The sequence below is a fragment of the Mobula hypostoma genome, chromosome 11 (genome assembly GCF_963921235.1).
Source record: "Mobula hypostoma chromosome 11, sMobHyp1.1, whole genome shotgun sequence".
In the NCBI taxonomy this organism is placed as follows: domain Eukaryota; kingdom Metazoa; phylum Chordata; class Chondrichthyes; order Myliobatiformes; family Myliobatidae; genus Mobula; species Mobula hypostoma.
The window spans coordinates 82,462,931-82,485,789 of NC_086107.1; the positions used below are offsets into that span (position 1 = coordinate 82,462,931).

The 22,859-nt window shown below is 43.1% G+C and overlaps 1 protein-coding gene across 3 annotated transcripts in view; it reads right to left on the bottom strand.

Annotated features, from left to right (window-relative positions):
* Positions 1-22,859, bottom strand: part of LOC134353877 (transportin-3-like) — a 92,055-nt gene that overhangs the window by 22,989 nt on the left and 46,207 nt on the right. For all 3 annotated transcript variants that reach the window (XR_010019694.1, XR_010019695.1, XM_063062377.1), the window contains exons 16-19: positions 21,332-21,392; positions 20,073-20,213; positions 18,729-18,845; positions 10,378-10,472 (exon numbers count right to left, since the gene is read on the bottom strand). Coding sequence is in view for 1 of the 3 variants with exons in the window: in XM_063062377.1 (XP_062918447.1) it covers positions 10,378-10,472; positions 18,729-18,845; positions 20,073-20,213; positions 21,332-21,392 (414 nt within the window). In the remaining 2 variants the exon portion in view is untranslated. The remainder of the gene's footprint in view (positions 1-10,377; positions 10,473-18,728; positions 18,846-20,072; positions 20,214-21,331; positions 21,393-22,859) is intronic.

Here is a 22,859-nt window from a genome sequence, read left to right on the forward strand (position 1 = left end):
CATGAACCGTTAATCCAGGTTATAAGGCAAAAAGTCTGGGCACTCTCGCCTATACCTTAACGCAACTTGCCCAGGATGTAGAAGGATCGTGGCAGCAGTTCCCTCAGGGACGCCTACAATTTTGGGAATGCCCACAAAACCTGACTGGACAGTTGACCCGGCATGCATCCAGCATTAACCCAACGACGGAGATAGCAGCACAGCTATGGGTGACCTCCCCCCACGAAGTCTCTTGCAACCCTGTCTGCACTGAACTCAAAAAGGACCAGGTGTTGCCTTCAGTTCCTCAGTACCACTTGAAACCAGAGGCAGAAGGAGTACGAGCCCTTGTAACCTCCTTTCTGACTCAGGGAATTTTGGTCCCTTGCCAATCACCTTGCAATACACCAATCTTCCCCGTTCCAAAGCCAGAAAGAAAAGAATGGTGCCTAGCACAAGACCCAAGGAAGATAAGTGAAATTGTGGCACCCCACATGCCCTTGTCCCAAACCCTGCAACTATTTCGAATTGCATACCTGCAGCCACCTCTATATTTACAATAGTAGATTTGCAACATGCATTTTTCACGTTCCAATACATCCAGATTCCCAATATTTGTTTGCATTTATGTACCAAGGATAATACATCTGGACTCGCTTGCCCCAAGGGTTTATTCATTCTCCAACGCTATTTTCGCAGACTCTCCAGTGCCAATTACATGAGTTGCAGTTGCTTACAGCTCAGCTTTGATACAGTATATAGATGATTTACTGATCGCCAGCGCTCGCGTTTCAGCCTCTGTAACTGACACAACGATACTACTGAACTTTCTCCCCTCGTTGGGGTACGTGATCCCACCCCATAAGGTAAAGCGTTCCCAGAAAGAAGTTTCTAGGGATCCTGTTCTCAGCAGCCGAATGGAAGCAGACAGAAGACCGAATACGACTGATTGCAGATGCCCCTATTCCAACTACGCCGAAACAGATGAAGGCCTTTTTCGGACTCCTGAATTTCTGCAGACAATGGATACCGAATATTGCCACTTACATCCGTCAGCTATCTCCGTTGGCATCCCCAAACACTCCGCCTACCTTCACTCTGACTGCCGAACAAAGAGAGGCTGTCACTGAATTAAAGGACAGGATATTACGAGCCCCTGCTTTGGGTAGTCCTTTCAGCTATATGTCACCATTAAAGATGATTGTGCTATTGCAGTACTCACTCAAAAACATGGTGACCGACAGCGTCCAGTAGCCGATTACTCTACCAAATTAGATCCCGTAGCAGCAGGATTGCCACCCTGCACACAGATTCTCCCAGCTGTATACACACTTGTGTCAGTCGCTTCAAATATTTACCTTACACCAACCAGTTGTTGTGCTCACACCACATTCCACAGTGGAACTCCTTACTACTCGCCAGACTCAACGTCTAACACAAGCTCGGTAAGGCCGATACGAGATGGCTCTCCTGAATAATCCCCTACCGACTTTTTCCTCACTGCACAACTCTGAACCCTATGACCTTCCTAAATGACCCACCACAACTCTTGAACGTTCCGGCACATGATTGTCTATTACGAAATCGTGTTTTCACCACCACACGAGAAGATCTGACTGATCAACCATTGTCTAATGCCAACCTCCACCTCTATGTCGATGGCAGTTCTTTTGTCAGCCCTACCAGTTAACGATGCTCAGGATATGCCATCGCCACTGACTCCACAGTTATTGAACAAGGATCTTCTGAGACCCCTATATCGGCACAAAAGGCAGAGCTCTATGCCCTCACTCGTGCCTGTACTTTAGCTAGAGACAAATCAGCCAATATTTACACTGATTCCCGCTACACTTTTGGTGTTGCCCACAATTATGGTGCCCTGTGGGAGCATTGTGGGTTTTTAACCTCCGCTGGACAGCCCATTAGTAATGCCCTATATGTTTGTCACTTATTACAGGCTCTTCAGCTCCCATCCAAAGCAGCTATTATACACGAGCTTCCAATGTGGTATCACGGGGAAACGCCAGGGCGGACGAGGCAGCAAAACAAGCAGCTCTCCACCAGCCACTTATCATACCTATGGGGAACAAACAGGCCACAGTTCAATCACCACAGCAAACTGGTATGCCAGACATAGGGGAAATTCACGCACTTCAGGGGGATGCCCCTGCTGAGGAACGCCAATTATGGTCTCAGATGGGATGTCACTATGATAAAAAAAACACCCAATTGTGGCTGACCCCTGCGGGACAGGTTTGCGTTCCAAATGTCTTTTTACCTGTCTTGATTATGTGCACAATTGTACCCACCTGGCCAAGGAGGGAATGGTAACCACATTATTACAATCCTGGTGGCACCCTGATTTTCAACCAGCAGCGGAAAAATGAATTAAAGCATGCCTGTTATGTAAAAAGGCAAATGCTGGGAAGGGGTACCTTGTGCCCCCAGGAACACCTCCTTGCCAGGTGGACCTTTCTCCTGTCTACAACTTGATTTTATTGAACTACCTAGGGTATATTGTTATAAATATTGCTTGGTAATAGTAGATGTATTTAGCAGATGGATAGAGGCTATACCCACTACTGATAATACTGCTATGACGGTTGTAAAAATATTATTGAGAGAAGTGATTCCCCGTTATGGATTACCTGAATCAATAAGTTCAGACAATGGACCTCATTTTATTGCTAAGATAAATGAGAAAATCTGTAAAGAACTGGCAATAAAACAGCAATTTCACTGTGCTCACCATCCAAGAACAGCTGGTATAGTAGAATGAGCAAATGGAATCTTAAAGAATAAGCTAACTAAACTTATGCAAGAAACTGGACTAACCTGGCTTAAGGTTTTACCTGTGGCTTTGTTCCATATGAGAGTTACACCCTCGACTAAAACTGGATTATCCGCAGCAGAAATCATCTATGGAAAGCCTATGCATACCCCATGGACACCGGGGTTAACTTGTCCCCTCCCTGATAAAATAGATATGCATACTCTAGGGGAGGAAATGGGAAAATATTTGTGTCAGCCAACCAATACTTTCCAAAGTTTGCATTTGCAGGTTCGCCAGGCCCACCAAGAGGACGAGGATCAAGCTAAAGGGGACTATCTCACTGTTAATCCTAGGGACAGAAAGAAATTGGACACTCGGTGAAAAGGACCCTATCAGGTGCTGCTGACCACACCCATGGCTGTGAAGGTGGAAGGGCAACCAAGGTGATTCACCTAACCAACTTTAAACCCGTCGTTAAGGAAATAGGAGAAAGGAAGGGGGAATAATATCATGATGACTGTACTAATGTTACTTTTTATACTATGTACCCCAAGTCTCCAAATGAATATTTTCCTTTCTCTATGCCACACACATGCAGAACAAATAAGGCAGTCAGCTTGTTGGGTATGTGCCAGGTTACCCCAGCAGGCAGAGTCAGGAATGCCCTTGGAAAGAGAACATTTCACTACTATTCAAAGGTAATCTGTGAGATTTATGAATTCTTTGAGTAAATCCTCGGACCCATTTTTGGAACAATGGTGGATATCAGGATGTAAATCAACCCAGAATTGTGGGTGTCTCTGTTTTAAGGGATGGCATTTGCGTATACCTACAGAAGTGGTTGAGAGACCTTCTATAGACTTGCCCATACCCTGAGAGGGGTAAATGGGACCTGCTATTGCTGTACTGGAGGAAGAGGGAACGTTTTTGGGAAATAGCTCTTGTACAGAAATTGGGACTGATCTCCCTCTGCACGCTGTTAATGGAACGTATTGGGTATGTGGTATGAGGGCCTAGCCATGGCTCTCAGGGCCTTATAATGACAAGGGAACTATCACAGCGAGAAATTGGATGGGATGTTGCCACTTAGCTTATGTAGTACCCTCTATATAGTCATTAGCCAACACTTCTCATCATACTCAGCTAGAACGAAATAGGAGAGGAATTACAGAAAGCGAGAGATTTTAGATGATAGCTTTTCCTTTCTATAGGAGAGCCTGAAATTCGTGAGAACTATCAAACTGGCAGCCGCACTGGAGGAGTTGGCGATTAGTACTGCTGAGGTTTTAACTGATGTCCAGACCCAGATTAAGGATTTAACTACTGAAATAGTAGCTCTGAGGATGGTAGTTTTACAGAATAAGATGGCATTGGATTTATTGCTAGCAGAGAAAGGAGGGACATGTGCTGTCATAGGAAAGGAATGCTATACTTATATTCCAGATGAGGCTTCTAATATTACAGATCTATCTCAGCATATCACTCAGGAATTCCAGAAAATTAAGGGAATTGGAGAAAAGATGCATGAGTTTACCGATGGTAAGGGAACCTGGCCATGGCCTTTTAACATATTTGGAGACTTCTGGGGAATGCTTCTGCATGTAGCTATGATAATAGTTTTAATTATAACTATAGTAATTCTTATAAGATATGTTAGTCCCCTTTTTATAGCTTGTTGTAAACATGATGGATTACTTTAAATTTTATCATCAAATGATAAAAAGGAGGGAATGAAAAGTTGTTAAGTTCTCCACAAAAGACGTCTCCTGACTTTTCACACCTTTTGGTTTCGACAAAAGGCTGTTGCTGATGGAGCTTAAGACAGGACATTCCTTTAACAATTAAAATTTAAATTTCAGTGGAGTCTTTTACCCAAGTTATTAACTTTTGCTGTATTTGAGTAGCTGAGATGTCTATCGAACTGATTGTTCTTTTGTATCGGTGGCCTTATAACTTGTAACAATTCTGACGTCAGGCAGTGAACTTGTTGAACCGTCGGCAGGATAAGAACGCTTCTCTCCTGACGTCGGGACCAAGATCACTCGCCGGCTGAGATCTAAGAAATAAACTGGTGAAAAGATAAGTAACGATCTTTTTGTGCTGTGGTTATTTGATCCAGCAAATTTACGTTTACAATAATACTGGGGCTTTATAAAACAGCGATCAGTTATGGGTCCCTTACCTAAGAAAGGATGTGCTGGCATTAGAGGGTCTCGAGGAGACTCACAAGAATAATCACAGGAACAAATGGGTTTACGTATGAGGAGCTTTTGATGGCTTTGGGCCTGTACTCACAGGAGTTTAGAAGAATGGAGGAGGACCTCGTTGAAACCTATTGAGTATTAAAAGCCTAGATACTGTGGATGTGGAAAAAAGGTTTCTGATCGTGGAGGAACCTAGGACTAGAGAGCACACCCTCAGAATAGGTCATCCATTCAGAATACAGATGAACACAAATTTCTTAAGCCAGAGGGCAGTGAATTAGTGGAATTCAGTCACAGACAGCTGTGTCCATCACAAATCCTTGTATATATTTAAAGTGGAGGTTGATAGGTTCTTGATTATTAAGAGCATCTAAGGTTATTAGAAGGCTGGAGAATGGGGTTGAGAGCTATAATACATCAGCCATGATGCAATGGCAGGGCCCAATGGCCTAAATCTGCTCCTATGCCTTTACGTCTTAAAAAGTGAAACAAAAAGAGGAAATTCTGGAAATATTCAGGCCAGATAGGACCTGGTGACCGAAAATAAAGATTTCTATTTCATGTTGATGATCTTTTTTCATATCCAAAACAAAGGAAGCACCCGTAACAGAGATTACAGATGGGGTCACAGAGCTGCCAAAGTTCTCAAGAAGGGACAAGGTTCCTCAGTTACAAAGCTCAAAGTAAATTTATTATCAAAGTACATCTATGTTACCATATACAATCCTGAGATTCATTTCCTTGCGGGCATTCTCAATAAATCCACTAATCACAATGAAATCAATGGAAGACTGCACCAACTGGGCGTACAACCACTGTGCATAAGACAACAAACTGGAGATACAAAAAGAAAAAAAATAATGATAATAAATAAGCAATAAATAGAGAACATGAGATGAAGAGTCCTTGAAAGAGAGTCCATAGGTTGTGGGAACTGTCCATTGATGGGGAAAGTGAAGTTGAGTGAAGTTATCCCCCGGTTCAAGAGCCTGATGGTTTAGGGGTAATAACTGTTCCTGAACCTGATGGTGAGAATCCATAGGCTCCTGTACCTTCTTCCTGATGGCAGCAGCAAGAAGAAAGCATGACCTGGGTGGGGGGGACCCTGATGATGGATGCTGCTTTCCTGTGACAACCCTCCGTGCAGATGTGCTCAATGGTGGGGAGGGCTTTACCTGTGAACAACTGTAGGATTTTTCATTCAAGGGCATTGGTGTTGCCATTCAGGCTATGATTCAGCCATATACTATACTATATACTATCCACTACGCATCTATAAAAGTTAGTCTAAGTTAAGTTCCTTTTCCCAATCCTGTTTAATCTTAGATAAAGGACGCTTATCCCGTTGTAATAATAAATTATAAATTCCTCCAATAGAACCCTTAATCAGAGGATTCATACTCATAATAGTATCTAACGGGTCAGCCTCCAATATGTAAGGGAAATTACCTAAATATTTTTGTAAAAAATATCTAACTTGAAGGTATTGCAGAAAGTGTGAATATGAAAGAGAATATTTATCAGTTAATCGTTCAAAGGACATCAATCTATCTTCTTTAAATAAATCCAAAAAAGAATTATTACCTTTATTTTTCCAAAGTAGAAAAATTGGATCACTCAAAGAAGGCTTAAAAAAGTAATTTCGGTAAATTAAACTACAAAGTTTAAATTCTTTAAGATTAAAAGAATTGCGGAACTGGAGCCAAATTTGTAAAGAATACTTAACCACAGGATATAAGTTTAAATTAACAACTTTACCTAATTGCATAGGTAAAGGAGCCCCCAGAAACGACGTTAAATAAAACTGTTTTACAACTTTTAGTTCCAGATCTACCCAAATTGGCCGATCAGTCTTATCAACCCAGTATAACCAAAAAGACATATATCGCAGATTAACAGCCCAATAATACATTCTAAAATTAGGCAAAGCAAGACCTCCATCCTTTTTCAATTTTTGTAAATGACATTTACTAATTCTTGGTCTTTTATTATTCCAAATAAAAGATAAAATAATCGAATCAATCCGATCAAAAAACTTCCTAGTCAAAAAACAGGAATATTCTGAAACAAATATAAAAATTTCGGTAGAGTCATCATTTTAACTATATGAATACGACCAACAAGTGATAATGTAAGTGGACTCCATCTACTAGATAAATACTTCGTAGAGTCTACTAAGGGAACAAAATTAGCTTTATAAAGATCCTTATTTTTTTTTTAGTAGTTACAATACCTAAATATCTAAAAGAGTCTGAAACTTTAAAAGGAGTATCATATATAGAAACAGAATCATTTAAAGGAAGTAATTCACTTTTACTAAAATTAATTTTATATCCTGAAAAAACTCCGAATTCATTAAATAATTTTAACAGGGTAGGAATGGATTTGTCAGGGTTAGATATATAAACCAATAAATCATCAGCGTAAAGAGAGACCTTATGCATGGTCTCATTCACAAATATCCCATGGATATTTTTAGCCTCACTAAGAGCAATAGCAAGGGGTTCTAATATTAAATTAAACAACAAAGGACTTAATGGACAGCCTTGCCTTTGACTTTTATGACGGAGGATTGGATGCAGATATTGAAGTTGGTTAACTCTTCTTCAATTTGTGCTAACCACTCATTGATTCAATTTAAAATTGTACATCGTTATCATTTGACAAAGGAGAGACTTTCTAAAATCTTTCCTAATGTTGATAGTCATTGAGATAGCTACACTGACACATATGTTTTGGTCTTGTTCTATATTGGAACAGTTCTGGAAGTCGGTTTTCTCAACAATTTCTAAAGCACTTAAAATTAATTTACAACCTAATAAATTAACTGTGCTTTTTGGAATAGTTCTCAAAATATTCATGGTATTTCTGTGTCTGACCAACATGTTATTGCATTTGTTACATTGATAGCTAGGAGGGCCATTTTGTTGAAGTGGAAGGATACATCAGCTCCCACTTTGTCACAATGGTTCTCTCAAGTGATGCTATGTCTTAGTTTGGAGAAAATTAGAAGTCAAACCTTTGAACCATTATTTGATTTTGAGAAAAGATGGGGCTCATTTGCTCGTTATTATAATTTGAGTTAATTGATATAATTTTTCCACGATCTAATTGTAAATTCTTTTAGTGTATTTTCTTTTCTTGCTGGCGGTTTGATGTTTATTTTTAGAAGCTTTTTGTATGATGCATGGCTCCGGGGTTGTACACCTAATGGGTTCTCTTTTTTTTTTCTCACTTTTCTGCTCAGTAGGGTTTTTTTGTTATCACAAAATTTTGTTTTCAATCTTTAAGATGATGGTTTTTTTTGAGGCATTGTAAGTGTTGTTACTTCAATGTACTCATGTTATTTTTCATATATATATATATATATATATATATATATATATATACACACACACAATAAAAAGATTTGAAAAGAAAGAAAGAAAGTTAGTCTAAGTTTTAGATGCCATGTCAAATCTTCGCAAATTCCTAAGGAAGTAGAGGCGCTGCCATACTTTCTATGTGATTTCACTTGCGTGCTGAGCCCAGGACAGGAACTCTTAAATGATAATACCAAGGAGTTTAAAGTTGTTGACCCTCTTAACCTCAGATCCTCCGATGAAGACCGGCTCAAGGACCTCCAGTTTCCTGCTCCTGAAGTCAATAGTTAGCTCATTGGTCCTGCTGACACTGAGCAGATTTTCAGTTGCCCTCATATGTGCTGAATCGTTATCACCTTTGACTTGGCCTACAACAGTGGCATTGTCAGCAAGCTTGAAAGTGGCATTGGAGCTGTGCTTAGCCACAGTCTTAAGTGTAAAGCGAGTAGAGCAGTGGTCTAAGCACATAGCCTTGTGGTGCACCTGTGCTGATGGAAATTGTATAGGAAATGTTATTACTAATCCAAACTGACAGGGTATGGCAAGTGAAGAAATTGAGGATCCAGTTGCACAAGGAGGTACTGAGGCCAAAGTCTTAAAGATTGATTAGTTTTGTGAGGATGATAGTTTTTAAATGTTCAGCTGTAGTCGATAAAGAACATCCTGGTGTATGCACCTTTGCTGTCCAGGTGTTCCAGGGTTGCGTGAAGAGCCCATGAAATGTCATCAGCTGTGGACCTGCTATGTGGTAGGCAAATTAGAATGGATCCAAGTTGCTTCTCAGGCAGGAATTGATAAGATTCATCACCAAACTCTTAGAACAAGTGCTACTGGATGATTGTCTTTGAGACAGGTTACCACACACTTTCCAACATCATCACTTCAACATCATGAATTCAAAATCCTGAATCTCCTAATTACACTGTAAAAGACTGCAGCAGTTAAGTTTGGGTGATAAATGCCAGCCTGGCAATGACACACTTGTGAGAACTATTAAAAACTGAGGACACACAGAAGCTGATTTTTGCAGCCATTCTCCTCCCAGAAACCAGCAGCAAATTTATTTACCTATAAAACAATGGCATCTAGTCAGCAGCGAGGCATGATTCCTGTCCTCATGACCAGGTTGATATTCATATCCATGGTGGCACTGAAGTTGGCTTCCATATTTCTTTGTGACATAGAGGCTGCCATTTTGGCTCACACAGCAATCACTTAGCATCAAATTTCTCTCATATATTCTCTCCTCATTCTCAATAACTCCCCTAGATTATATCCCTCACCAATATGTGGATATCCACTATTTATTTTCTTCCACAGATCCTGCCTGACCCGATGAGCTCCTATGATTTTTTTGCTCCAGATTTCAGCATGTCTTGTCTCCAAGTAGAGATTTACAGTGACCAACTAACATACTACTTTTCATATCTTCGAGACTCTGGAGGAAACTGCAGCACATGGACGAAACCCACACTGTCACAGAGAGAAAGTGTATCGTAAATTCTGTACAGAAAGTATGAAAGAATTGATCCTTGGTCAGTGAGCTGTGAGGTAGTAGCTGTTAGTTGCTTCACAATGCCATTCTATGCTGAACACTTCCAACTGAAGATGCCATTATATTCAAGGCCATTACAAGGACCTCATACCACCAGTCCTGAAACATACTCAAGCACACGTGAAGCTTTGCTGATCAACATTACAGTTTCCTTTGCATTTCATGAGAGAATGGCACTGTAGCGTAGTGGTTAGCACAATGCTTTACAATACCAGCAAAGCGGGTTCAACTCCCGCCACTGTCTGTCAGGAGTTTGTACATTCTCCCCATGACTGCATGGGTTTCCTTTGGGTGCTCTGGTTTCCTCCCACAATCCAATGATGCACCAGTTGGTAGGTTATTTGCTCATTGTAAATTGTCCCAATCAGGTTAATTTGGCATTTGCTGGGCAGCACGTTTTGAAGGCTATTCCACGCTGTATCTCAATAAATAAACAAACCACAATGTTCAACTTGTGAAAAACTGGCAAAGACCAAATAACCCTTCAAGGAAAGTTTTCAATACCTTGTTGCCAATCGAAAAAGATCATCTACAGTGTCAGGATGATTCTGGAACCCTCTAGGTTGTTCTAGAAGATGGAATGTTGGTCCACAAAATGCCTGAAAGAAATCACAAGCAAACATTTTAAAAACATTTCAGTGCTGTAATCATTCGACTCACTGGAAATCCAGGCAAATGTTTGATAAACTATGTTTAATAAAAAAAAACTGCTGACTACTGTGTCACAGCATTTCCCAAGTGCATTAGTGGCACCCAAAGGTTCATTTTATTGTCAATGTATGCATTGTTACGAGAATACACATAAAATTAAGATGTTTGCTGGCCTGGGCTAGCATCAGTGGCATCAGCAGTTGGTCTGCCACCTGCCCTCAGGGGAAGGAGAGATAAGGAACAATGGAGCAGCGTCTGGGGATGTGTAATGAAGGGATGTGGGAGGAAGAGCTGTCTGGAGCGGCTCCCCCCTTTGAACCCTGAACTGTTTGAAGTGATGGACAGGCGATACCCCAGCAGGGGGATAAAAAGGGGACAGGTTCGCTAAGACACACACACACGCCACCCGAGGTAACGAGACCCTGGAAGCGGTGCGCCTCTCACGAGTGGTGAGAAGTACCGGACAACGCACAGGGTGGAAAGGTACGATCAGCGGGAACCCGGTGTGTGTCCGCCCTTGCCTGGGTGCCGGGTTCACTGCAGAGGATCGACCGCATCTGGAGGAGGGGTCACAGTCGGTGACCTCAGGTGACATCACCAAGGACCCGCCCAAAAGTTGCTCGTGAGCAATCTCGCTGGTCTGTGAGTGAAGCTGTGCTGAATGATGAGTTGTTCTCTCGGTCTCTCTTCCCCCACCTTGTCCATCGCCATGGCAACGATTACTGCGAACTGAACTTTGAGTCATTTTGAAATTGGTCATTTACCCCTAGACAACGACAGAGCTTGATTGATGCTGTTATCTTAATTCTGTGCACATGTGTGGTTATCATTGTTGAATTGTTGCATTTATTATCCTTTCGATTACTGTGTTGCTTGTTTCTTTAATAAAACTTTCTTAGTTCTAGTACTCCAGACTCCAACTGAGTGATCCATTTCTGCTGGTTTGGCAACCCAGTTACGGGGTACGTAACATAAGTGGGGTTCTCGTCCGCGATTTTGAACGCTAAATTTGGGACGGAGTAAATTGATTGGGTTAAAATTCCCGAAAGAAAGAAAAGACAAACAGCAGAAATGGAGGTTGAGGAATTTATAAAGGCGCTGACCTTGGAGGCATTAGAGGATGCCAGGAAATCGGAATTGATAGCTGTGGCCAAACGGGTGAATCTTGCTAAGGTGAAGTCGACAATGAGGAGAGAGGAGATACACAGAGCTATTGTAGAGCACTATGTATCTAAAGGTGTGTTTCCCCAAGGTGAGCTGGGGGTGGTGTCTATTGAAAAACCTGCTGGAGACGCGGTACAGGTACAGCTTGAAAAACTGAGACTCGAGCACGAGTTCCGGGTACGGCAGTTAGAACACGAAGAGAGACAGTTAGAAAGGCGGGAGAAAGAGAAAGAGTTGGAGAGAAGAGAGAGAGAGGGACAGACAGTTGGAGAGAGAGGAGAAACAGAGGGAAAGGGAATTTGAGCTGGAAAAGTTAAGGATAAGGGCCGAGCAGGGGCTCGTGCCGAACCAAGGTGGAGGGTTCCGGGCGACCCAGGAGGTAAGGCTGGTTCCCCCATTTGACGATACCGATGTGGATCGGTACTTTCTCCACTTCGAAAAGGTGGCTATAAGTCAGGAATGGCCGAGGGATAAGTGGGTTGTCTTACTTCAGAGTGTACTGAAAGGGAAGGCCCAACAAGCTTACTCCGCTTTATCCGCGGAAGATGCCCAGAAGTATGAGGTGGTGAAGGAGGCCATCCTCAGGATTTATGAGTTGGTCCCGGAGGCATACCGGCAGAGGTTCCGGAATGCGAGGAAGCAGTGGGACCGCACGTATTTGGAGTTTGCTCGTGAGATGCAAACATATTGTGAGCGTTGGTGCGCCTCGAAAGGGGTAGAGGGGGATTATGACAGACTGCTGCAACTGATTCTGATTGAGCAGTTTAAAGGTTGTGTCCCTGAGGGTATGAGACCCTACCTCGATGAGAAAGAGGCAGCCACGTTAGCCGCAACTGCTAAGTTAGCGGATGAGTATGCGTTGACGCATAAAATGAAGGTTGCCCCGAGTAAAGGCTACCAGAAGGGTAGTCAGGACGGCGGGGAGAGTCCACCGGAAAAGTCAGAAAGTAAGCCGGGGACTAGTGAAAAGGATAAGGTAGACCGGGAGCAGTCTGGTAGGAAGTCTCCTGGGGTCGTCTGTTATAATTGTGGGAAAGTCGGACACTTTGCGTCCAGGTGCTTTGCCCCAAGGAAGGAGACGGGGAAAGGAAAAGCGGAAATTTTGAATGGCTGTATTGAGCTGTTAAGCGAACCGCTAGGGAAGGACAGGTCTGAAAAAGTCCAGGAAGGGCGCGAGAGGTTTATCTCGGCCGGACTGGTGTCAGTGAAGGAGAGGTTAAAACCAGTTCCAGTGCGGATCTGGAGAGACACGGGAGCGTGTCAGTCACTAATACTGAAGAGTGTATTAGAGTTTAGCTCAGAGACCCAGACTGGGGAGGTAGAGGTCAAAGGTGTTGGGGAAGGGACAGAGTCGGTCCCTTTGCACCAGATACATTTACAGAGCAACCTGGTCTCTGGACTAGTCACGATCGGGGTGAGGTCCGAATTACCGATGAAAGACGTGGAAGTCTTGCTCGGTAATGACATCGCCGGAGGAATCGTGTTCCCAGTCGTGAGATTGACGGGTCAGCCTGCCAGCATGGAGGCCCCGCCCGCGATGGTGAATTTGGCTGAAACATTTCTGCCAACCTTGTATGAGACAGGGTGTAGTGAGATAAGAGGTAGTGAGGGAGCTGGGACGGACGTAGCAGTAGCCAGGAAAGAATTTGTGCAGACGCAAGAGCGAGACGAGGGGCTGATGGTTTTTGCCGAGACCGCTCTCTCTGACACAGCCTTGACAAGCTATTGTGCGGAGGAGGAAGTGCTAAGGAAGAAAGGGAAATCAAGTACAGTACCCGCAGATGAGGAATGGGGGGTGGTGCAAAAGAGTTATGGGGATGAGGTTTTTAACATGGCCCACGAGGTACCCCCCGGTGGACATTTTGCGGTGCTGGAGGAAACAGTTGGTGGAATCATGAAAGAGATTTACCGGCTGCCCAGGGGGAAGAATGTTATTGATCATGACCGACGCGAACTGAGACGGTCACCGGCTTTTGATATGCTAACAAACCTAGTCGGTGTTAGCGTGGAAATCAATGATGCTAGGGGCCCCTTGATAAGAGGAAAAAACCATTTTGAAAAGATTAGGATGGGATCGGTCAGATGGGAGAAGGCTATTGTTTTGGCCAGGTCTACTGATAAGGTCTCTCCCTTAATCCCCGAAGGAGTAATTAAACGACTCGCACCCATGTGTTTGATTGTCCCGAGGAAATGCAAAGAACTGGGACGTTGGGTTATGTCTGTTACAATAGGGCAGCCAAGTAAACAACACCCATATTTTTCGAGTAATTCAGTGACTAAAGGGCTGATGAACACAGAGGTGTGTATTGGCAATTTAACACGGCTGTCTGAAGCCAGTTTGATAGTGAACCTTGAAAAAAATGAATTCGGCCACACGAGAGTCACTTACCTGGGAATTGTGGTGACACAGGGGCAGCTGGCAGTGATGCAAGCTACAGTGCAGGCTATCGCTGACCTCCCAACCCCGACAGACAAGAGGGCCCTCAGAAGGCTTTTGGAGATGGTGGGGTACTGCAGGAAGTTTTGCAATAACTCTGCGGTCAATACCCGTCCCCCTCCTACTAAGCCCTTGCGAGAGAAAATTGAGTCGGAATGGGACGACCCTTGTTATTGTGGTCCGGGACAAAAACCAAATGAGAGGTTACATTGGTCGCAATTCATCAGTGTTTTTGGCCACTATGAAGTTTGCTGAGTTGGAGCCTGGTCTAAGGGATTATTAATAACACGTGTAAAAGGAACAGAAAATGTGATGACTGTCTGTCAAGGTGTTGACAGCTTCAAATTCTCTGTATTAGCTAAATAACTGTTAAAGATGTATATTGTGTATGTATCAGATAATGTAGTCATGTTTGTAATTTTTACCTCCCGGTAAAAATCCTTAAAGGGGGGAAGTGTTACGAGAATACACATAAAATTAAGATGTTTGCTGGCCTGGGCTAGCATCAGTGGCATCAGCAGTTGGTCTGCCACCTGCCCTCAGGGGAAGGAGAGATAAGGAACAATGGAGCAGCGTCTGGGGATGTGTAATGAAGGGATGTGGGAGGAAGAGCTGTCTGGAGCGGCTCCCCCCTTTGAACCCTGAACTGTTTGAAGTGATGGACAGGCGATACCCCAGCAGGGGGATAAAAAGGGGACAGGTTCGCTAAGACACACACACACGCCACCCGAGGTAACGAGACCCTGGAAGCGGTGCGCCTCTCACGAGTGGTGAGAAGTACCGGACAACGCACAGGGTGGAAAGGTACGATCAGCGGGAACCCGGTGTGTGTCCGCCCTTGCCTGGGTGCCGGGTTCACTGCAGAGGATCGACCGCATCTGGAGGAGGGGTCACAGTCGGTGACCTCAGGTGACATCACCAAGGACCCGCCCAAAAGTTGCTCGTGAGCAATCTCGCTGGTCTGTGAGTGAAGCTGTGCTGAATGATGAGTTGTTCTCTCGGTCTCTCTTCCCCCACCTTGTCCATCGCCATGGCAACGATTACTGCGAACTGAACTTTGAGTCATTTTGAAATTGGTCATTTACCCCTAGACAACGATAGAGCTTGATTGATGCTGTTATCTTAATTCTGTGCACATGTGTGGTTATCATTGTTGAATTGTTGCATTTATTATCCTTTCGATTACTGTGTTGCTTGTTTCTTTAATAAAACTTTCTTAGTTCTAGTACTCCAGACTCCAACTGAGTGATCCATTTCTGCTGGTTTGGCAACCCAGTTACGGGGTACGTAACAGCATGTACAATACAACTCTGATATTAGTCTTCTCCAGATAGCCATGAAATACAGGAAAACCATGGGATCATTGAAAGACTTCAACCCCCTCCCCACATGAAAAGGAAAAAGACACAAAGCTTGCAAACTCCAACCTCCCCTGCACAAAAAAAAACAGATCACCCACACCAGAAAACAGCAGCTAGAATGTCATTAACCCCCTAACCCCCAATGCCTTCCTTTGCAGAAATACAGCACCATCAAACCCCTAAACCTCCCTTGCAAAAAAACATATCGCCCACTTGAAACTCCAACTCGCCAATCTGCAACAAGAAAGAAAACTGAAGGAGAGCAACATAAACTAGTAATCGCATAAATATTAGAACTTCAAAAATATCCTCCCATCAGTCAAGGAGAGCAGCTGCTTGAACTCATTCATTCCATGAACAGCAACTGCCATGCCACCGATCTGCAGCTTTCTGAGTGCCACCAACCAAGCTATCAACTACCACCTACGCGTGGCCTCTGTGGAGGATGATTGCTGACCTCCTCCATATACGTCTCGATGCTTCATCCTTCCTTGACAGTCACTCACGTCTTGCTGTTGTGACAGGATTCTTAACAATTTGGAGGAACAGAGGGATCTTGTGGTCCATGTCCATAGATCCCCTAAAGGTGCAGCGCAAGTTGATAGGGTGGCTAAGAAGGTGTATTGGCCTTCATTGGTCACGGGATGGAGTTCAAGAGCCGCAAGTTAATGTTGCAGCTCTATAAAACATGTTAGACTTCAGCTTTGGGCACCATATTATAGGAAGGATGTGTGTAGCGGTCACTTCAAAAAAAACATGAAAAAAACCGCAATAAACCCCAGACCCATGAATAAACAGAACAACAAAAAAGAAATAAGATTATTAACATAAACTAGTTATAAAAACCTACAAAACAAAATAGATTTTAAAAAAACTACAAAATTTAAGGCCACAAAGGAAATACGTAAAATGACAATAAGGAAGTAACCACCCAGAATCCCCTGGGAAAAGGAAAGAAATGACGCAGTTAAAAAGAAAGTTTAGCAACCATATTAAGTAATCAAAAATAAACTTTTCTGCCCATATAAGGCAAAAAAAAATTAAGACCGACAAATTCACAGCCTCCGATCAGCGGAGATAGTTAAAAAATTACAATTAAGATGTTGAAGGTGAAAATTGATCCAAATAACTCTGGGCATCCAATGGAGAGTCAAAAAAACGGAGGGCTCCATCCAACGTACGAATCCTTAGACGTGCAGGGTAAAGCAGCGCTGGTCTTAAATCCATCTTGTAGAGTTCCGACATCACAGATCTGTAACGAACCCGTTGATCCCGGATTGGTTTACTGAAATCTTCCACGAATCGGAATTTAAGATCCAGAAAATCAATGAAACCCTTAGATCGAACGAAACGAAACAGTTTCTCCTTGCCTTGAAAGTAATGAAACCGTAAAATAACATGTCGAGGTCTATCTGACCTAGGCGAGTATGATGGAACTCTGTGAACACGATCCAATAACGGTGGTTGGTCAGGAAATACAGTAGGAAATGCATCTTTTAAAAGTTGAGGAAAATACTTCATAGGGTTATCAGATTCAACAGCTTCACGCACCCCGATCATTCGTAGATTCTGCCGTCGCATTCTAGATTCTAAGTCAGAGTTTTTAAAGGTCAGAAAATCAAGTTTCTTCTTCATTACATTAATTGTTTCTTCGATTTTCCCCATCTTAAGCTCACTTTGTTGTGTGGATTTTTGAAGATCAGATATAGCCGACTGATGTTCCGTAATAGATGTTTGTATCTTATCGATTGAATCGGCAATTTTCTGGAACTGAATTGAAATTTCCCCACGAATCAGCTCCGTAACAGAGGTTGAAATTTCCCTTTGAATTAACTCCGATATAGCTTTCAAAGTCACCGGTGGTTCAGTCGGAGGGAAATCGGTACCTTTCGGTTTAACCGGAGGTTTGCCATCCTTCCCGTTTTTCCCATTCTTAGACATAGCAGATCTTAAACGCATCCAGTTATCGAAGAGCCCAATTTAATTCAAAGTATTGTAAAAGTTGATGCCTTAATGGTTAATTAAAATATAGCTGATCAGAAGAAACAAAACTCAGAGGTAATGGAGCGAGTCAAGAACGCGACTTCACTCCATGAGCGCTACCGGAAGTCCCCCCGGTCACTTGAAAAACAAACCAAAACTGCTGAGAGACTGAGTACAGGAGTCGACACTGTATGATGCACTTCTAGAATAACTAAGTTCCAAGTCGAAAAGGATGCTCCATCCTTTATTATGAAACCAAAAGATTAATGATCTCATAACTAAGACAAAAGTCTTAGTATGTAACTGTGCTCATTTATTTCTAGCACACCCCAACCCGGGTGACAAACTACCCATAATAAATGTGCAACACAAAATACAATACAAACAGAGAATAGATACTTGGCTCCTACAACGTGGAAGCTTTAGAAAGAGTGCGGAGGAGATTTACCAGGATGCTGTCTGGATTACAGAGCATTTCTTGTGAGGAAAGGTTGAGTGAGCTACGGGTTTTCTCTTTGGAGTGGAGCAGGGTAAGAGCTGTACAAGAGGCATAGCTTGAGTGGACAGTCAGTGCCTTTTCACCCAGAATTTAAATGGTGAATACAAGAGGGCATAATTTTAAGATGATTGGAGGAAAGCGTAGGGGAAATGTCAGAGTTTTTGTTTAAACACAGATGGTAAGTGCATGGAATGCACTGCCAGGAGTAGTGTTAGAAATATATACATCAGGAAGATTTAAAAGACTTCAATAGGCACATGGATAAAAGAAAAATGGGGGGTTTGTGGGAGGGAAGTGTTAGATTGATCTTCAAGTAGGTTAAAAGGTCAACACAACACTGTAGACTGAAGGACCATAATGTCTATACTCTTCAAAAAAGGTCTTTTTCAAAAAAGCTTTACAAAAGAATATTCTTACAGTGACTTCTGCTACATCTCAATTAGAAGCTACATTTTCAGGTTGGAAGACCAGCCTCTTGACCCCACAACCTACCTTGTTATGATCCAGCACCCTGTAACTGCAGCACTTTATTCTGCATAGTTGTTTTCTCTTGTACTAGCTCAACAAGTTGATCCATATGAACAGTATGCAGGATATCTTTTTTTAAAAACTGTACCTCAGTACATGGGACAATAATAAAGTAATTTAGCAAGATATTTTGGACCGAGCAATTCGATGGATCAAGTGAGGAGAACTGATTTTTGATCAGGAGACTTATAAAACAGTCCGACAAAAATGTGTGCATAATTCATCAACTAACCTGCATCATCTCAAGTAGACCTTGTGTGCAGCTCTCTTCACTGCCATATTCATCCACCAATATACTACCCAGATACAGGAAACAGGAGTGTTGGTGGGACTGGTACACGCTCACCATCTGGGGTTAAAAAGATGAAAGAGATGTCGTTATAGGAATTCATAACATATGACTCCGAACGATTCCAGTTTATTTTGTGATGTGAAGTCACCACCTCACGGAAAAATGTGGCATAAACAGAGCTGGCATTTCAGAAAGGTCTGTCACATCCGGAATTTTCTGGTTAGCGGGCAATTTCCTTCCACACCGCTCTGACGTATTGGGAAATCGTGTACGAGGCAAGTTACAGCAGTGATTTGCCATTGCCTTCTGCCGGGTGAGTGTGTTTTTTTTTTAAATAAAAGGGATCACCAGCTCTTAACCCAACGCGGATGGAGAGCGTGCAAGGGTGCTGGCTGGAATCGAACTCGGGACGTCTCGCCCCGGTCCAGCGCTGATGCCATTATGCCACCGGCCAGCTATTTCAGAAAGGCAAGCTCAAAAAGGTATTGATTGGAAAGCTTTAAGCAGTGCAGAACACAGCTTCGGCTAAGAGAACGTTTCCCCATTCCCATTTGCAAACTGCATCAGTGTTGGCTGCAAGGCAGGGAGGGTGCCTGACACAAAAGAAAGCACCCTCGCCTTGACCAACAATTCCAGCTATCAGCCGGGAAAAAAAATCCATACACTTAAAAATTCTTACTATTAAATTCCTGTCCACCACTTCCCAGTGCTCTGCTCCTCTCTAAAGTTCCATTTAACCCACGTCCCACTTTGGTGACTAACTGCTCACTCCAAATTTATCCTTGCAGCAACCATCCATCAAAGAGTCATACAGCTTGTAAACAAACCCTTTGGCCCATATCCGTGAAGAACATCAAGCACCCACTCACACTCATCCTACTACATCAAGTCCATTTTATTCTCCCCACATTACCAGTAACTCTCAATAGTTTCCATCACTCATCCACATACAAGGGGCAATTTATAGTGGCGAATTTACCTACCCATCCATGTACCTTTGGGATACGGTCCTTATGCATGAATAGAAACCATGTGATCACACAGCAAATATGAAAACATCATACACAGAGCACTGGAGGTCATGATCTAACCTGGTCACCAACACTGAGGCAGTAGCTCTACAAGCTGTGCCACTGTGTACTTAAGGCTACCAAAAGTATGATTTTTATGGTTATGGTGGCAGCTCATTTCCCTATGGCTCAATAATTATTTCTTATTCCCAGTTATTCAACCTGCACATTCACAGAACCAAACAGACACATAGGTATGTGAGCACACACGCACCTGAGACACCAGAGGCTGAATCAACATGGCAGATCCTTTACCGACACATCTGATTGCAAAGCGCAGGCAACGACAGCATCGCTCTGCCATCCGATTATCAGCCTGATGCCTGTACAGGGTTTCGGAAATCACTGGCCAGATCTGCAGTGGCAAAGATGGGAAGAAAGTTGATTTTTAAAAATGTCGGTTTTATTAAGAACCAGATGCCCTTAGTTTGCAATCATGAAACCAAATAATATTTCAAAGAAATAAATAGAATGTTTGCATTATCCAAGGCAAAAGGCTTTCTGATTATGGCAGCCAACTGGCTGAGTCTGTCAGCATTACACACTCCCCAGCATGGTCTGCCTGAGGAACGAAGCTTAAGCTGCACTATTAACTGCTTCTAAATTAGAGACTGGTCTCTCGACATTATTATAACGTCCCAGCAAAAAGTTGGTTACAGGAAAAAGCTGAGCCAGCATTCTGACCATTATAATGTACAAGTCTTTCACATTATCAATGATAAAGTTCAAGTTTGTAAAATGAACTATTGCAGATTGAGGAATTACATGTTTAAATGACTTGGATTAGTTGAAGTGGTCTTCAGTAGGAGTGAGCTGTCAAAAAAAAGAAAAAAAAAAATCACAAGGCAGAAGTCTCAGGATTGAGGCCTAGCTTGCCAATTTCCCTCTGGCTATTCCACAGACTTAAGAGTGCTTCTTGACCAGCAGGGTCACAAACATCAGAAAATCAATATGGGGGCTGTAAGTCAGGGTGTGGGGTGTTACTTAAGCAAGGTGAGCATGATTCAACTCAGTTACACCTGTTAAGGCAGATTAGCATGTCGGATGCATCATTTCCAAGTTACTTACATCCTGATGGGAAAAAACCCTACCTTATGCTGAGTAACACAAACAAAATGCTAGAGGAGATCAGCAGGTCAGGTAGCATCTATGGAAAGGAATAAAGAGTCGATGTTTTGGGACAAGGTCCTCCATTAGGACTGATGAAGGGTTTCAGCCCAAAACATTGACTCTTTGTTTCTTTCCATAGCTGCTGCCTGACCTGCTGAATTCCTCCAGCATTTTGTGTGCATTGCTCTGGATTTCTAGCGTCTGCCGAATCTCGTGTACTTTACGCTGAACCTGGTGAAAAGGTAAACCCTATCTGTGTAAATTCTTCATTGTCTTAACTTTAGAAACTGTTTCCTGGTTGTGAATCCCAAATCCTTTTTCAAATTTACACTTTTTTACCCCCAGGACTTCAGGTCACCTTACCTCCTGGATGACTTTCTGAAAGGGGTGTGGCCTCCCCTCCACCACAGTGGCGTTCGTGTGCCTGTTGGAGTGACATGGCAGAGGATTATCACTGGATTGCCAACAGAAAGTCTGCCGTTTTAAAAAACAAAATTAGGCACTACCACGTTAGATCAGGAAACTAAATCAGAGGAAAAAATTTGATTGGATGCTTTACAATAATCTTATAATTATAAAAGAAAGAGCATGCCTCTTATAGTGAATGAGACTATAAAACATAGGAGCAGAATTAGGCCATTCGAGTCTGCTTCACCATCCCATCATAGCTCAACACCGGGGGGGGGGGGGTCAGGGGGGAGAAGAACCAGAAAGTATTTTGCCTTTTTTAAGCAACACACATCAAAGTTGCTGGTGAACGCAGCAGGCCAGGCAGCATCTCTAGGAAGAGGTCAGACGAAGGATCTCGGCCTGAAACGTCGACTGTACCTCTTCCTAGAGATGCTGCCTGGCCTGCTGCGTTCACCAGCAACTTTGATGTGTGTTGCTTGAATTTCCAGCATCTGCAGAATTCCTGTTGTTTGCCTTTTTTAAAGCATCTTTTCACAACTGCAGCAAATGCTGGACATTAAGAACTTCATGCATTGCAGGACTACCCCATTAGCAAGCATGGACCATGTTACTGCCTGCTACAGGAAGACATCAGATTCAGTGCACAAAGGTGGTGTGTGCAGTCTAACTGCGGTAATAGTCTCGAATGTTTCTCTTGCAATCACAAGACCCTGTTGGATATTGATAATGTAAAATGCTTTTCCCTTGTTTATGGGCGAGACAAGGCAGCAGCGGAGCTGTGTGGCCTTGGTCGTAGCAATGACTAGGCCTCAAGCTGTATCCAGCAAAGAAGGTGGTGTGTCACGGTGTCTGTGCTGGATTGGGGACTGGCCCCTCCTGTCGGTGCCACCCTCCAGTGTTCAATCAGTGCTGAGAACTGCTTGCTCTTGCCGGTAACACCGTGCACCATCAATTTACAGCACATGGGAATTGGGTTATAAACAGTACTAAGCAAAAGTCTGAGGTGTGTGTATGTGCACGGTACTGTATTTGTCAACCTGGAATGGAGCCAGCTCAAATCTGGTGGGAGCAAAGAACATTAGGAATGCAAGAGTGGGGCACCAGGGAGGGGTGTAGGACGAGTGGCAAAGGAGGAGTGCCAGGGCGAGGGGTAGCGTGGGTACAGACACACACAGCCCCGAGACACTAGGTAAGGTCATCTGATTCCAAACAATTAGGTTATTGGTCATTACAGAATGTCTCTCTGGCACTTCCGGCTCCCTCCCTTCCTCCCAACCACGATTCCCCTCTCCCTGCTCCCTTCCCACTCTCAGTCCATAATACAGACTCACATCAGAATCAGGTTTATTGTCACTCATATGTCATGAAATCAGTTTTTTGCAGCAGCAGTACAATGCAATATATAAAATTACTACAGAACTGTGCAAAAGTCTTAAGCACCCTAGCTATACATGGTTCCTAAGACTTTTGCACAGTACTG